The sequence below is a fragment of the Perca fluviatilis genome, chromosome 16 (assembly GCF_010015445.1).
Source record: "Perca fluviatilis chromosome 16, GENO_Pfluv_1.0, whole genome shotgun sequence".
NCBI lineage: Eukaryota > Metazoa > Chordata > Actinopteri > Perciformes > Percidae > Perca > Perca fluviatilis.
Window position 1 is genome coordinate 12,985,215 of NC_053127.1, and position 18,228 is coordinate 13,003,442.

Below are 18,228 nucleotides of genomic sequence, written 5' to 3' on the forward strand. Positions count from 1 at the left end.
TAAAGGCGGAAAAGCCCAAAAAAATACCTGATACCTGATATTGGTGATTACGATCACTTCTCCTTGATCACAGCTCTAGAAAGCAGACTGGAAGTTGCATGAACGCTTTTTCTTTTACTTTTGTTCTTTAATTTTATTACTGTTAACTAAGTAGTAAAAACATGTTTTGGTTAAAAGGCAGAAATTAAAATAAGAAACTCTAGTCACTGGGGGACTAGAGTTTCCTCTATCTGTAAATAGGTAAGGTGGGTAACTAAACCTAAAAGCCTAAAAGAATTGAATCAGTCCAAATTACAATAGCTAGTATAAATACTGGAGCACAGCAAGAATCATGTAAACCAAGACCGCCCTATAATATCCAGAACATCTCCTCCACTCTCTCTTTGTGTTCTCCATGGCCCCCCTCACCTCATGTTTCCACAACCACAGAAACTGCTGTCCTTCTGACTTGCCAATACCTAGTCATCAAAGAGAATGACCCCAGTGGTTTCCCGCAGGTAAGCTGCACAACAATACAAGTCTCTTTTTTCCATTCCCTGAGTAGGACTGGGCGATATGGAGAAAATCAAATGTCACGATATTCTTGACCATATAGCTCAATGTCGATATTGCGACAATATTGTAGGGTTGGCAATTGGTGCTTTGACAAAATATTTATTTTTTCAAGGATTAATCATCAGTAATGTGGACATATTATTTAAATGTGTAAAGGCAAATAATAAAATGGCTAGAACAGTCTGGTAGGTTACTGTAATGCAGCCTTTAAAACCAGGTAAAGTCATATTACGACATCCAAAATTTAAGACGATATCTAGCCTCATATATCAATATCGATATTTCATTTTTGTATATTGCCCAGCCCTATCCCCAAGTTAAATTAATGAAATGGAGCGAAATGCAAAATGTTTCCCGATGCACCAGTTCCTAACCTTTTTGGCCCACGACCACTAAAAAGGAAGCAACGTTTACTTGCGACCCCTCATAACTGTTTGCATAAGGTCTGCTATTGCTATTTCAAGAATTTTCTGAACTAGCAAAGCCTGAAGGCTTCCTCCTTCAGCTTAACATCTTCCTTCACCTCCACCAGCTGGTTCTGCAGTTGCCACCACAAGTCTGGCCACAAGTCAAGAATTGTTGGGGCTTTGGAAATTATAGAGTGTGGTCTAGACCTACTCCATCTGTAAAGTGTCTCGAGATAACTCTTGTTATGATTTGATACTATAAATAAAATTGAATTGAAGTGAAGTCCGAGCAGCCGCTCCACAAGGGAGGCTTCGAACAGAACCTACTTAAACATCCTGTCGCCAACAGGCTGAGGATACAACTACATAACTGATCGTTGCTCTTTGGCCCAAATTGTTCTGTTACATTGCTCACCCACACACACAAACGGTGTCAGAGGGACACCCACCTCTTAGTACAACCTGTACTAGAAAAATACAGCACGCTTGAACATGGTGGACAATTCATGACTTCCACAGAAGCTCAATGCTAAAGCACCACTTGGGTTTAGATCAGGCAGGCTGTTCCTTCTCTGGAGCCCTCCCACAGACTACAAATAAAAGCCTTCCTCTAGATGACATACAGTTGCACAAACATGAGCATATTTTTTCTCTGGGAAATTCCAACACAGTGGTACTCAGTAGAATCGGATCGGGCCGAATTTTTCTGTCCGAGGTCGGCCCGCGTCCGACAGAGCCGTGACCGAACCCGGCCCGAGCCCGACAGGTATTAAGAAACTTGTGTCCGAGCCCGACCCGAGCCCGACACAGTTAAAATCTAATTTTTTTCCTCATTCTAATGACACATGTAGGCTACGTTTGTTTGTGTGGAAAGCCCGCTTTTGTTAAGCAACTGTAGGAAGGCATTCGGAAATGTCAACAGATGAGCGCATCAGCGCACACGGGGCAACAAGCGCACGTTAATAAGCTGTTGCCTTATCACGCTGATGTGACCGAGCCCGACCCGACCCTGACCATAATTTCTAAATATCTGTCCGAACCCGGCCCGGCCCGTCGGGTACCGTCGGGACCCGTCGGCCTCGGGTCGGGTATCCATGCCTTAGTACTCAGCAAGAATAAGAACGTACCTTGAGTCTTTCAGAAAAAAAGAAGAAGATAATTCAGACCCAACTATATCTAGCTGGTACCACTCCACATCCCAAGAGCCATACATACACTATTTCTGTACTCTGGGTCACCTGAGACTGAATTTGAGGTCCGTCTCTCCCAATGCCAGAAACACACAAACCAAAACACTGATGATTTCATCAAGAAAACAGGTCTGAGAAAAGTCTTCTTGGCCGACTGACTTTTACATACAGTATAGTGAATAAACTGTCACACTGTACACAGATCACAGGAAAAATAAAAAAAATTAATTCTGTGCAGTGGGTGGATTTTCCCTTACTTTTTTAACACTGGGCTATCATTCATTCACTCACTCATTATATCATTCAGCCATTTCATTATGCCTTCATCCTTCAGGCTATTCATTCATTTAACATGAATATTCATGAAAGCAAAAATCAACTTTACATGATATTGTCAATGATCTTTTTAATCAACATTCTGAAATTTTTTTAATTACCCCTTAAATATTAGCAAGCACTGTGGTAGCAGCATGTGTGTGCGCGTGCGCACACACATGCACACAGATATAGACACAATATGAAAAAGTACCTCCTGTCTGAATAATGCACTGTGCAAAACAACAACTTGAACTGGCTTCATACCAAACAAACAAACACATATCTCAGACTCACCCTCTCCAGGTCTTGCCGGAGGTGTGTAAAGAGTTTGAGGCGTCTGTACAGGACGTCCTGCTCCTGCTGGGCCAGGTTGTCCACCTCGTCTCTCTTTAAGGTGACCAGAGGTCGATTAAAGTTGGCCTTCCTCTTCATCTTCCAGAACTGATATAAGAAGTCCACCTTGAAGAAGAGACAAAATATTCCCATTTCTTTCTGTTCTCATGGACGTCAGCAGATTGACACACCAACTGCTTCAAATGAAACAGCATAGAAAATTCATGCATATGTTAAAATTCAACATAGTTCTGTTACACTTGAAGATTTTAAATTATTAGAAATTGTACTTTAAAAACTGCTCTTTATCTACAAATCTGAGTAATAACAATTATTCCATTAAACATTCACACATTGTTTTCATCCCCATGTATAAACTGCTGTTTGCTTAAAGTTTATCCTCCTTTATAGTGAAAAAAGCTCTTGCCTGCATCCGCAACCATGTTTGGAAAGCAAAGGCCAGTTAATCACAGTGCATTCCAAAGAAAAGCCTGTGATTTATCAGACAGTTTACCTGTGAATAGGGAGCACTTTATTTGATGCACTAGAGCCGGCACTCTAAATGCAACTCATCAATACCACATCTGATTACATGTTATTAAGTGGGGAAGCCAAACTCTTATATATGTTTAACTGTGTATTTGAAATACTGGGTAAAGATCAGAATAATGTTGTGCGGGCAAATGGAGAGACCTTATGAAGTTATTATTTATTATTATTATTTTATAAGCAAACATGGACGGAAAGTGTGTAAAGTGCGCCATAGATTTATTGTGTTTTGTCAGACCAGGCAATGTTCTTCAGCCAAATCACAAGAGGCTTCAGCTTCTTAGTGGACAGAAATGTAACTCTACATTGATGTTGCAGTATTTACATATTTGTTACCTGTTAGCATGAACAAGTGTTGCTAATCTGTCCCATCTCATCAGAGAGTTGTGTGTCGACCCTGTCTGCTTTCTTTTTTACTTATGCTTTCTTTATACCTGACTCACTGTCTGGAGGAGGAAGGTATTTCTGGTGCACATGGAGGTGTACCTTTTACAGTAAATGACAAGTGTATGGCATCATGTCATATAAAAAAATCGTAGTGTTTCAGTTGCATGGCTTAACGTACCTGGGAAAAGGGCAGCGCCAAGTTTTCGGCAACCTCCCTGGGGTCCACCAGTTGGTAAAACTCATCCTCCAGCTCCTGGAGCTTCTGTTTCCTCTGGCTCACTTTCTCTCTCTCCAGCTGGTCCCGCTCAGCTCGCTCTGATGCCGACACTGAAATTGGGTACAATACCGACCTCTGCTCCTGATCGCTGCAGATGTTTGGTTGGTGCTGATGGTCCGGCCGGAGCTCAGAACTCACACCGGTGGTGGTCCAGTCAGGTCTGGCTGTGGCGTGTGCTCCGCTGGTGGTGGAAGTGGTGGTGTGGTTGCCAATGCTCACACTGGTCAAACTGGAGAAGTTGGTGGTGGTTGCACTACTGTTGCTGGCGGTGCAGCTGTGATCTAGACAGAAGGACTTGAAGCGCACCTCGTCGTTCTCTGCCAGGAGGGTCCTCATCTCCAGGCCGTGGTCAAAGGCGCACGTCACATGGAAGGCCACCATACAGGAGGGCATGGAGCACTGTGAGGGGAAGAAAGAGAGGAAATGCAGTACAGTTAAGGGCAGAGACAGAATAAGAGAGCAATACAGGAAGGTGGTATAGGACAGACAAGGGATGAGAAGGAAGCAGGGTAGAATGTACGGGAGCCAAACAAGAAAAGTAGCACAGGAATTATGTGAGGAGAGAATATAGTAAGAATGGGAGGTGAAACAGGGAAGTAAAAATCCCATTTGAGTGTTCATTATGTCTGTGGGTTCATTAAAAAAAAAAAAAAAAAAAAACAGAATGAAATGCTTGATGGAAAAAAACATTTTGTTATAATCTAAGAGCAACTTCACTCTTGCACATTCTCTCTAGAACACACGTGCATGTAAGCACACATGCACAGACACTATGTCACAGATATTTTTTTTGTCCATTTCTTGTGTTATCAAGGTTCCAATACAAGTGCAGCAAAGCAGAAAGACAACCCAAGTCACAACAAACACGGTTCCCCCATTTCTGCTGACATCTCGGTAACATGGGTGTGTAGGTGTGTGTGTGTGTGTGTGTGTGTGTGTGTGTGTGTGTGTCTGTGTGTGTGTGTGTGTGTATGTGTGTTTCTCAGTGCTATCCATTTCAGGTCATACTAAGAGGTGGCCTCCCACTGAGTCCCTCCAGGCATGGTGTGATTTTGTGTGTGTTTTGCTGTTTGTTGTTGTCACCGCGCATGTACGAGCACATTTGTCAACGCGTGTGTGGGTGAGTGTGTGCAGGTCAGTGCTTGTACTTTTCAGAGGAGTTCAGCATTCAGCAGGATGGTGACTCTCTTCACTGTGCTGTTTATGAGCCCGGTTACCAAAACCTGAATGATCCTACTGACTCCACCGTCTGGAAAACAACTTCTGTTTAACCTTTTCACAAACAATCTGGCTCAACTGCATTCTGCATCAAATCTTTCATTTTAAAAGCCAAATATACAGCAGCAGTAGAGCCTACTTAACTGTTACAAATAATGCTTAAAAGTGACAAACATCACATTGAAAATCTGACGCTTTTAGATGATTTAACACAAAAATAATAAAAGTTAAGCAGTTAAGCTGTCTTAGGACGGTTACACACTGGATGCGTCGCGTGAGCATGGCGTTTCTGTTGCGTCTCAGCTGCGTGGATTTTTCTGTGTCCTACACACCAGAAGTGTGTCTGATGCAGCGCTGCTCCTGCTGCTAGGTACAGGGAGGGCTGATCTCGAGACATAGCGCCAACAGATTCAAACTCTGAAAAATGGGTAAGTGGGCTGTCCGTTTATAACAACTTTGTGTAGCTGTAAAGAGCCTACCTATCTGATGTTGGACCGTCACCCAGAACACACACTATGTTGTTATTGTAGCCTTTCCTACCCTTTATATATAGCCTACTGATTTGATTAAAGCAAGACAACATCGGCAGTATTGACTACTATTATTACATTTATATATACATTGATGTCAAAACCTCGAGACTTTCAAACATCAAGATGTCATTTATTAATATGCATTCCTGTCTAAATGACATATAAACATATTTTCCTATTCTATTTTGCCTGGAATGCTTCCAACACGCTCGCGTCTCGTGTGAAAAATAGGTGTCGGTTCTATTTCTAGCAGGCACGCGTCTCACGCAGGCAGTGTGTAAGCTCTAACCTGTTAACATGGGAGCCGAAATATAAACGTACACACCACGCGGCTGACACGCTCGCGCGACGCATCCAGTGTGTAACCGGCCTTAGGCAATGTCCTCATTTAGGATCCTAGTGGCCTGAGGGTAGACGCTCCTCCTGAGCCTCTCAGTGCTGGCATGGTGTATTCGGTACCTTCTACCCGACCTCAACAGGTCTGAGGTCTAATTTAGTCATCCTCCCCCTCTTGATCTAACAACAACGGGTGAGGGAGATGTGTTACGGAGCAAACTCCTCTGCATATCGATCACTTTTAAGTGATCAAATCACATGTTAAGGATTTGATTGAAAGTGGGCAGTGGTGGCCTAATGGTTAAAGAAGCAAGAGGTGGGGAAAGTGAAAGAGCAGCGCTTGTCCCTCCCTCATTATCACCACTGAGGTGCTCTTGAGCAAGGCCCTTAACCTCCAACCGCTCCAGTGGAGCTGCTCAGTGGCCAGCAGATCAGACTGTGGTTGTACTGGGCAGCTTCCAGGTATGAATGTCAAACTTTGTGAATGTGACAGGTCGTCGTTGCAAATGAGAATTTGTTCTCAATCGACTTACCTGGATAAATAAAGGTTAAAAATTTTTTTATTATTATTATTAATTACATTATTAATATCACAAGCGAAAGACTCCAAGATATCCATTTCACGTTTGAAAAATCTTTACAACTAGGCTTTTACAGGTAAAACTTGATGTCTCTCCTATCTCATCTGATGTACACTTTGATGTTGTCAACTTTTGCACATTGTAGCTTTAAAAATACATTTCAGTGAGAAAAACTGTCCTCAACCCACTAAATCACTGAGTAAACAAAGTCAGTGATTGAGGAACAGAAGGCATGATCCAATAGTCACATATCACCACTATTTATACATCATCTTGTTACAAAGTGGAGTTACAGTCAACAATGTAGAACCGTTTAACTTTCCCAAATGTCACGGTAAGGCCGCTGCAGCTGCTCTCACTTAGTTGGTGTCAAAAGAGGAAAGGTTGAACACAGTGTCTTGAACACACCGGCTAGATGTGTTGCTTGGTACGGGCCAAGTCATCGCAAAAAATACTCATCTGGCCTTTTCAAATGCACCTGCTCAGTCCTGGCAGGGATTTATTAATCATGTTTTTATCACTGCCCATGCTGAGTGAGTATGTTCAGGTGTTTGTGGATAACAACGTTTGTTATTTAATTAAAGATACTAATTATATTTTGATTTAATCATATTCCATTTTGCCTCATGAGAGAGACTTGGGTCCATATTAATCACGCTGTGAAAAGTGACATTTTGGACGCAAAAGAAATGTACAGTACCTTGCCAGTGTTTCCCACAGATTAGAAAGCAATTTGTGGCGCGGGAGTAAAATACTTATTTTTATACAATCAAGTATCAAAAACTGAGGAGGACACACTGTTGGATGCTATCCTCCTCTCCTACTCTTTCTTCAATGCCTAACGAATCTATCCATTTCTCCCCCTGATCCTGTCTTTATGATTGAGCAGCACTGGTTGAAGCCTGAAAATACTGTAAACAAATTAACAACATAACCAATTCCACTGGTCGGACTGTTCAGCTCTGTTTCAGACTGATACCTCCAGTTCAGGCTGGTCCTCATCCTCAACGCGTGCCTTTTTCAGTCGCGGAAAATACTTTTCAATACTCATCTGGATTGAAGCAGCAAACATTCAGTGTAAGAGTACAAAAATGACATAACATTATTTATAATAAGTTTATTTGATTCACAGCTGCTACGTATAGTGTTTTGACCTCGACAACCCAACTGCATTTTACCGCAAACTTGCGACTAGTTAACTTTCTAAAGCAGGCGCAATCGCTTGTTTGCTAAGAGTCGGGTCGGGACGCCAACATTAACACACTGACAACATTGTATTCAGAATATAAAATATTTTTGTGTTGATTGTATGGCGCACTGCCACAAATTTGTCTATGTGTGGGAAACACTGCTTGCCTATCAACAGCAGACTATTCTTGCTCCAGCTTGGTTTTCTTTTGCTCCCAGTTAAGCACATTTCCCATAATTCCATTGTATTCATATGTCAATATATTAAGTTAATGTGTTAATTGTTAACAGAATATTTCAAACACAAAAATGTCTTATGCCTTAACTTCACTATAAGTAGGAGTTAGTCTCACACAAAGCTTTTTTTTTTTTTACACCTGGGTTGGTTCTTTAGAGCATTTCTAAGTTTAATTTTCACAGGTTTAATAAATATGGGACATAGATATCTGCTATCTGCTGTTCTGTCTACTCCAAATATCTTGTTTGGCAGAATTTAAGAATTCAAACTGGCATGTCTTGGAGTGAGACATTTGTCAAAATAATCTAGGCCTATTTTCTCATTTCTAACCCTGTCAAGTGAAGAAATCCTGATGAAATCATTGATTTTAAGACTTGACAGGCAGCTACAGTATATTAGTGCCAATATATATCACATAGTTTTGATCCTTGATAGAAAGAGAGCCTGACACCTGAGGAATATTGATGATTTGTGTGGGTATATTTTAGAGCAAAGACTTGAAGTAATGTGTCTGAATGTTACACTTTCAAAAGTAGTCCATAAGGAAAGAACTCTAATCTAGTTTGAGCTGTTTGACCTACTGTGCATTAAAAACACAAGAAAATCTGGGGAAATGAAGAGAAAATCAAGACTGACAACATATTACTATTATTATCTCTCAGACTCTCCTGTACCTAAACCTTTCAAGATAGAAAACTGATTTGCTATTTCATTCCTTTACCTACATTAAGAGCCTACACAGGACTCCTCCTGCTCATGGTGCATGAGCAGGAGCTATTTTGGCTCAAGGACTCGCTGTTAATCTAAAGCATCAATACTGTGACAGCAAACACTCTCACCGCTGCAAAAACAATCGGACACACTTGTAGGTACACACGGTTGTATACTTCCAGCACACGTATATACAGCAAGCGTAGGGCTTTAGGCATCCAGTTCACCTTAAGGGCACTTTTAAAGCTGAATGGTCAGCAAGTTAATAGCTGTAAAGTGCGTTAGCGGTAATGTGTTGGGGGTTTTGTTTGCGTACTCAGCAGCATGTTAAAGCGGTGCAGGGTTCAAACAGATCCATCTGTGGCAAGCGGGAGGCTAAGAACTAGGATGATCTGTGTTGTTGAGAGACATTTTATGTGAGAGGGTGTGCCTGTGAGGCTTTATTTCAGAATGAACATCCCATCTACATTATCTGTTTGTAAGGATAAACTCCAAAAGTTAAACTTTAATATTGAATTTCACACACAATTAAAACTTACCAATTTTCGTCAGGCTTGTTTTCATTCCAACGCCACCTCCAGATAATGAACAGTGTGCGTGCACATGCCATGAGGATTGGAATAGGAGGAAGATGAAGACTGCTTTATTTGCGCTGGTTATAGTCCCTTTCTTGGGTGATTTTATTTCCTGTCTGTTGTGTTTTATTTCTATTTAAACTGTAACTGGTGTGCTATCTTAGCCAGGTCTCCCTTGGAAAAGAGATTTTTATCTCAATGGTCTTCCTCGTTAAATAAAGGTTAAATAAAAAAAAAAAATGTTTATACAAAAGAAGAAACAGGATGAAGAGGAGGAATGACATGAAGCACATCTGTCTGGTTCCAATAGTGGACAGCAGCTGTCAGAGCAAAATTCAAACATGACATGACAATAGCATGCCCAACATGCATGAAAAGCAGAGGACAGAAACAAATACTGTGAAGAGAATTGTGACAATTATTTTCAAACTGTTGAAATGAAAAGTGGCTGCTAAATGGGTTTGAGGTAAGGTTTTGGGCATGATTAGAAAAGAAAAACTTAATTCATACCAAAACTTAACTGGATGTTTGAGCGTTGCTGATGTCTTTTAAGACACTGGGGTCACTTCATAACAACATAAGGCCCGGCGGACGCAGTGATAAGACGTACCTGTATGCAGGTTCCTGTGTGTTCTCGACACAGGCTGCAGGACAGAGCCCAGCGGCTGGCGGGGATGTGGGACACCTTGGTAATGGGCTCCATCTTCTCTGGACAGCCTATACTCACCTACAGGGAACAGGAGGAAATACACATATCGGATTCAAAGCACCAAATGTGATAAATAATCTAACAATCAACATTGTGTGGAGATAAATCGTATTTGTTCATCATCACCATCATTATCATAAGAACACTCTCGGCAGTTTAATTTTAATCATTTTGCTGAAATGATAAGTTGATTAACTGATGAGGCCGCCGACAGACATTTTTATTTGACTCATTTATTAAGCGAAATGCCAAACATATTTTGGTTCCAGCTTCTAAAATGTGAGGATTTGCGGTTTTTCTCGGCTTTGTATCAAAAATTAAAATGTAAACTGAATATGGGATTTTGGACTGTTGGTCAGACAAAACAAGTCATTTGAAGACATCTTGGGTTCTAAAAAACATGTGTCGGGTACTTTCACAATTTTGTAGACTAAACGATTAATAGACTAAACTGAAATTGGTAATTGTGTTGCCTCGTAGGACAGTTTCTTTAATACAGATATGACAACAATTAACAGCTGGAGATCATCACCCATCTTTTTATTCGACATAAAATCTCTGGATAAACTTCGCTCCTCACTTGATAAAATGACTAAATCTCCACCAAAACGGAACGATAATAATCAACTCATCAGCTTGAATGATTTCAAAAGCCAAGATCTCAAATGAGAAAGTCTGTCCTTGGACCCTGAGTAGGGACACCTGTGCTCCTTGGAAAACAGGATTGTAAAGCCCAGTGTGACTCACTCTCTCTGAGCGGTCTATTCAGAACAGCTTTGGCCTAAAACCCTTCTCCACCAAATACAACCAAAAAGTCATTGACCTGTGCCAACCAGCCATGCAGAATAGAGTGGAGAGCACTCATCACCAAAGTGCCATTTCTTGCTTCCTTCCTCCGCTGTCCTCCTTCCACCTCTTTCACATTCACTTATTCTCATATTTGTAGCATTGCCCTCTTTCCTTGTCCTTCACGCTTGCATTGACAAGCCGACGACTGATTTCTGCGGGTCATGCCCCTCCCTCTCTTCCTCCATTTGTCCGTATATCTGATTTTATTTCCCTCCTCTCGTCTGCTTGTCCACAGAACAAACACACTGCCTCGGTTCTTTCTCTTCCTATTGATGTATTTTGTACAGCACAAGTGATCAGAGTCGGGGTACATTTTTTACTCCACTGAGGATGTCAATAGAAAGTGCAGTTCAGACAATGATGCCTCAGCTGTCACTGTCAATGTTCGTTCCTTTTAGTCAATGTGCAACCTAATCAATGGCAAAAGGATTTCCACTTTTTGAATGCTGTAGTTAATTGATTACACACACACACACACGTTGCACTTTACACAATTCTTCCACGTTCTCCTCTTGTGTTGGTTTGGTACTCAAAAAGTCAGGGCTTTAGTTTTCTTTCTGTGTGTGTGTGTGTGTGTGTGTGTGTGTGTGTGTGTGTGTGTGTGTGTGTGTGTGTGTGTGTGTGTGTGTCAGTGTGGGTGTGTGTCAGCAATAAAGTGCAGATACCCAATCTGAGCCCAACAGGACCCGAGCTGGTCTCGGACACATTTTTACAAATGATGTTAGGCTTTGGGTTGGGTTCGGCCTGTAGTACCATTGTGCTTGGAGTTCTTTTTTGTGAAAATATCGTGTAAAAATAAATGAAAATGATAGACCTACTGTCTGTGTTGGGATACTTTTTGTTTAGTGCTGGGGTTTGTTAGGTACATGACAACGCATTAACGCATAAGGTATACAGGCAAACTGTAACCATGGTAATAAAAATTGCGTGACAGGGTAACACAAACTCAGTGCTTTAGCTAACATTAACTGCATCAGGCTTGGGTTCGGTTCAGACATAAAAAAACAGAATGCCTATTTTTTTTTAAATCAATTCAGTGGAAATGGGTGGAAATCACAGTGTTAAATGAAAAGGCATTTTAAGAGAGGGGCTCTGCGTGTCTGTGTGTGTGTGTGTGTGTGTTGTGGAAAGCAGTTTAAAGAAGGACCTCTCTCTAGGGGTTGAAGGCAGAGGGCAGCTTAACACAGCACATCAGGGGGGCTGTATCGTTTGAAGGCTGGGTGGTGTGTTTATGTACACAAACACAAGCACACACGCGTGCAACACACACACACACACACACACACACACACACACACACACACACACACACACACACACACACACACACTCTGATCCAGCCCTCTCTATTAATGTCACTCTCACATACAGAGCCTCTTTTCTGGAAATTTCCACTACCATCAAATTCAGTAGAAATCTACTTGCCAGTGTTTTGATGTGTGTTGCGTTTGTGTTTATTTGTGTAGACGTCTGCTATGAACACCTCTTTAGCTCATGCAAGAACACACAAATGTCTATGCAAGGACACACGCACAGACATGCAAATTCTCTTTTTTTTTCTCCCTCCACGGTAGGAAGAGAAAACAAAAGCGAACGGAGCAACGAAAACAATTAGCCCAATCAAGGGTGACAGAAGGCAATTAGAAGTAAAAGGTTTAAACTGCCAAAAGTCACTCTGCTGGTGGAGTGTGTTCCTGAATAGGCTGAAGACACATGGCTGACTGCCTTAACAGTTTAAAGGTGTGTGCAAGGCATAAAGCAACATACATCAAATAAGTGGCTGCTTTATGTCCATTTAAAGCTTTTAGATGAGACGTTTCCAAAAGGTATCATCAGACACATCAAGTGGAAATGAGCGGCTGCTCGGCTACATGCTTGACAAACAGGTTCTTTATGAATCAATTGACATTATCTGCAGACTGATAAGACTGAGACTTTGACTGAAGAAGCTACATGAAGTATTCAAAGCATTTACTGTTAACAAGAAAAGCCAAAATGGAAAAAACTAACAGGTGCGAGTGTTTCTCAAAATCTGTGCCACATTTCCCGTAAACCCTGTTGTTTGGGATTTTTTCAAGTACACTCACATGCCACATGTACATCGTCAGTGTCGTGCCTTCTCTCAGCTGAAGCTACTTTAACAGTCAGGGTTAACAACATCAAATGGGTATTTTCCGACATTATGGTCTTTGTAATGCATTTTTTTATTTCACAAAATGAGGACTGTGATTTTTGTCCCCCATGTTTCTGTCGATGCAAAGAGTGAAAGAGAAAAACGCTGTACCTAAAAGAGTGTGCATTAGATGCCATTTGGGATGAGGATGAGAAAAACACAAGTGCAGAAATCCAAAACAGCACTGTGTGGGTCTTCATCAAAGCATGTCAAACACCACAGTCTTTCAGGTGGTTTTCTTTTCCCTTCTTTTATGATGTAGACACCTCGTCCAAGAGCACCATACTTGTTTTTACACACATTCAACACGGCAGACATTCAGTAGTTTGCTTCTTCATATTTATGCAGTTGCTGACTCCACTGAACCAACAAAGGAAAGATAGTTTTTCACACTAACTACTAATGACTACAGCTGTATGCACTAAATGTGGAAAAAAACAAACTCACTCACTCTTCAGAGCCACTGTGCAGCAATATTTAACACTCACATGTAAAAGAGGAGGCACAGATACTAATTTCTGCATTAAGAGTGGCATTAGGTGGCAAGACTAGATTTCTGAGTATGGTGTGTGACAGGGATCATAAACACAATATACAGGTAGGCCTAACTTTGATTGGAAGAATCAAGTCCATCACCAGGTATAGGAAATGTAAAAAACAACTGGAACAATTATCTACACCGTACTATATTTGGATTATTTGGCTATGTTGACCCCAGTGCCCCTCCTTGGGTCTCACCTCAGGGATCCATAAGGCACAGCTGACGTGGACCCACTTGGTTCCACTGCGGGTGGGTTTGAGGGCCCCCCCTCTCTTAGGGCAGAGCAGACATTTGGGCTGAACGCCTAGAGCGCAGGTCCGACACAGCCAGTTCCCCTGGGGTACCTTCAGGATGCCATAACACGCCTGTGACACGGAGAAAGAAAAAGAAAAGTTAAGAGAGGTGATAATGTGAAGGAGACAAAACATTATTGACAAGCCCAGAAGTAAGTCAGCGTTGTGGTTGCTCGCCAGAAACGCACCCATAAATCAACCTTTTTTGTAGTTTTAGGTCACATTTTTATGATTCACTTATTAGACCCTGCTTGTTTTAGACTTTTAACTGAAGGAAGGATTTTAGTTATCTGACATCTGGATTTCTAGCTTACAGAGAAGAGTACTTAGCAAACATTTGCGACTTCTTGACATGCAGGCTCTCATGAACTCCTGCTGAACAGCAAAAGCAAAACACTGATTTTAAATGAGAAACTGTTTTATTCAGTACTTTTATTGGTTTAAATCACCGGGTTCGTTTGCTTTGGAGTAGAGGAGACCTCTGCGGACAATTCTGCCTCGTTTCCCGGTCCGGACAGCCTGCCAAGGGACGAGGCTAGCACAGCCAGCGCTTGTTTGTAGCTTTGGAAGCTAACTAACACAACGCTGACTACAGATACTGATTGCCCTTCCGCCGGCCACTGTCCCTGACCAGCTCCAATTGATCCCAGCACGAGAAATATTTCCATTTTTTGGGCTTTGGATGATCCTTTTTTCCCTCTTTTTCTAAATATTTCCACTTCTAGGTGAGAGCCCATTATATTGGAGTTAACTATTTACATCCAGTGTAATAACAGCAGCAAAACGGGCGCCCGGGTAGCTCAGTTGGTAGAGCGCTCGCCCAGTTGGTAGAGCGCTCGCCCATCTATAGAGGCCTACTCGTCGACCCAGCGGCCGCAGGTTCGACTTCGATCTGCGGCCCTTTGCTGCATGTCGTTGCCCCTCTCTCTCCCCTTTTATGTCTTCAGGTGTCCTGTCAAAATAAAGGCCTAAAATGGCCAAGAAAAAAATCTTTAAAAAATAAATAAAAATAACAGCAGAAAACCAGAGGCAGTCTGATGACACTGAAGGTATGTTAGTGCCAACAGGGCCGACAGAACAATTAACACTGTGTCACTGTGTAACAAACACAACAGAGCCCCCTGAAGCCTCAGGTTGTCAAAGGTACCATTTGTGAAATTGCTTCCGTATGTGTACTTTCATGTCGATGATAAATGATGTCAGAGGGAGTAAAATATGAGTAAAATATGGAAGGCAGCTCTGAGGAAAACAGCCAAACCTTGTGTATGAACAACCTTGATTTGTTTTTCACATTTAGGCTTTCAGCATTTAGCAGTATTTCTTTCCCAGAGGCACTTTCTTATTTTGTGAAAAATAAGTTTCTAAATTAGAATTACAGCCTCGAGGTTGTATGCCTCCGCCAACCAGTCAAGTTGCAGTTAACATCCAGGTCTCCAGACTCATATAATGTAGCGTAGCACATGGTGCAAGGACAATCACCAGAAGCTCAATATCAGCAAAACCAAAAAGCTTGTGGTGACACTAGACAAAGCTTCAAATATGGATGTTGCAGCAAAGAAGCTAAAAATTCTAAAACTGGATGCTTCACACACATCTTCAACCCGACAGCACAGAAGATCTATACAACCAGCACAGTTTTAAGGTGGGCACCCAAGATTAGTGTCACCAATTCAGTAGTCTCGCATTGCCAGACCTTCCTCCACAGCACCGCGCAGGAGGGTCTGGCGAGTCCACACAGCAATCCGGGATGGGAGAAAAACGTGCTCTAGTTTATTGGCATTTCTTTAAACCAGTCACAATCGTCTTGGGTGGTGCTAAGCGCCGAGCGGAGCCACGGTGCCCCTGCAAAATAGCCTCGGGAAGGAACTTGTTTTGGTGGAACGTGTACATTCAAAGGTTGTTTTAGTTGTGCAACAGAAAACTCAGATTGGACAGATAGTCTAGCTAGCTGTCTGGATTTACCCTGCACAGATCTGAGGAGCACTCAACCATAGTCCTCATAAATCGACCAGAGTTTAAAATTCCAACACAAAGTGGAAGGTAACAGGACATCTGAAAACGGACATCTGAAAAGAGTGGCATCCGGCAGAATTTCTGGCAGAACGAGAGCAATCCCGGAAGTGGAACGCCGTGGATACAGACTACCAATTCAGTATCCGATCAAATTTGAAATATGGTCACAATCCTGCTGATCCTGAGTTACGGCGTTGAATAATGAATAATAATAGAAAAGTGTTTTTGCAGGACATCATAATATCACAGTGAAGTTGACCTTTAACATTTTTTTATATAAAATGTCATCACTTCGTCATTCTATTCTATTAGACATTTGTTTGTGTTTTAAAGATATTTTTGGGGGATTTTTCCTTTATTTAGAACAGCTGAAGAGAGACAGGACATGGGGGAGGGAGAGGGAGGATGTTTACATGTGAGTCTTTGTAGTTTGGCTTATCTGAAGCTAATGTACTTGCACTTGATTCTTGCTGTCCAGAGTTTGTAGCTTCATGGTTGAATGCACTTAATGGAAGTCACTTTGGATGAAAGCAAAATTAAATGTAATGTGATGACATGCAGCAAAGGGCCTCGGGACGGATTCGAACCCAGGCCACTGGAAAGGACTGAGCCTACATGGGACGTGCGCTCTACCAGGTGAGCTAGAGGCCATTATTCCCTATTTTGTCATATCTAACGTATGTATTCTTGAGTAATGGCCCGAAAACATCTATGGTGAGGTCACTGTGACCTTGACCTTTGAACACCAAATCCTAATTTGTTTTACTTCTTGAGCCAAATTTGAAGAACTTCCCTCAAGATGTTCCAGAGATATTGTGTTCAAGGGAATGGGATGGATGGAGGGACAGATGGACAACTCAAAAAACATAATGCCTCCGGCCATGGCTCTCGCCGGCGCGGAGACTAAAAGACGCAGAAGGATAAGTGATACTTAAAGACACACATACGCTTAACATAACAGAGAGATAAACCACTTAACCCCTTCATTACTGACCTGATGAACGCAAACGTTGCACTTGTCACAGAAGACCATCTCGTTGCTGTCCTCTCCCTCTGGCGAGCGGCAGACGTCACACACCACGTCCTCGTCGTACTCAATGCCCAGGCCTTCCTCCGTTTCGATGGCCTGCCGCATCTTCTCCTCGCACACGCTCTCCAGCTCGACCAAAACGCACTCCATCGTCAGCTCGTCCAGCTCTGGTAGTGCTGAAGAGGACAGAAAGTCAAACGTTTAAAAGTGTTGAAGGCAGATGTTGAGACATGGCCGCTGATTGCAGGGATGAATATTTTACTGAATGCAGTAGCAGCGTCAATACTTAGTACATGTTATCAACAAGGATACCAGTAATGGGAAGCTGCTCATGGGAAAAACTAAATGAGTGAGCCAATTTACCAAATTAATTTCTGGCCAAAACACGTTGTCTTACACTTTAATTAGAAACGCTCACAGCTTTCTTCACATGTGCACCTCAGACAGGTCGCTTTCTGTTTTCGTTGGGCTGGCTTAGGATAAAATGTGCTGGAAATGAACTGCAGGATGTGGGAGTATTGCAGTTGACTCTTTGCTAACCATAGAAAAGCAAAGAAATACTACATGTGCTCTGTCACTACAAGCCCATTTGCTATCAAAGCTGAAAAACGACGAAATTTGTAATTAAGCCGTTCTTGGCGAAAGCTCAGTTCACTGTGCCAATATGTGTCGGCATTGGCATTAATATTCCTGCCCCATTTGCATATCAAAGTAATGCCTTGCTCTAAGGCTGCTTAATAGTTGATGAAAACTGATTTAACTGGTGAGTGCAAGATTTCTTGCTCATAAAATATAAAGTATTTGAGGTAGCAGGAAAGTGAACAGTCTGGTTTCCAGGATGGTGGCAAACAGATGTGGAATAATAGTATCTCATTATATGCAACAAGATTACAATAATTCTACAAAATGGGTAACAGCAAGGCATTAAAACTAGTGTGAAGTAGTTTTTTACTGAAATAAAGATGATTCATTTGATACCCATTCAAAAACAATAAAGTTTAGATGACATTACTTGGGGACTGTATTTGGAATACTGTAATACAGGCTTTAAATAAAGACCATGCCAACACAAATCAAATTAGAGTTGAGTAAATCTTTTGCTCAGCCACAATCTCTGGATTCTTAGGTGATCATTTCTAGATTCAGTTACATTATTATGTCACATTGCCTTGCCCGAATGCTCCAAGCAGAGATAAAGAAACTGTCCAGCTGTCCTGGAATCTG

General features: G+C 41.9%; 1 protein-coding gene across 3 annotated transcripts in view; it reads right to left on the reverse strand.

Annotated features, from left to right (window-relative positions):
* jade2 (jade family PHD finger 2) overlaps positions 1-18,228 on the reverse strand; it is a 178,385-nt gene that overhangs the window by 59,214 nt on the left and 100,943 nt on the right. For all 3 annotated transcript variants that reach the window (XM_039778483.1, XM_039778481.1, XM_039778482.1), the window contains exons 5-9: positions 16,969-17,180; positions 13,866-14,033; positions 10,007-10,123; positions 3,918-4,415; positions 2,765-2,929 (exon numbers count right to left, since the gene is read on the reverse strand). In XM_039778483.1, coding sequence (XP_039634417.1) covers positions 2,765-2,929; positions 3,918-4,415; positions 10,007-10,123; positions 13,866-14,033; positions 16,969-17,180 — 1,160 coding nt within the window. The remainder of the gene's footprint in view (positions 1-2,764; positions 2,930-3,917; positions 4,416-10,006; positions 10,124-13,865; positions 14,034-16,968; positions 17,181-18,228) is intronic.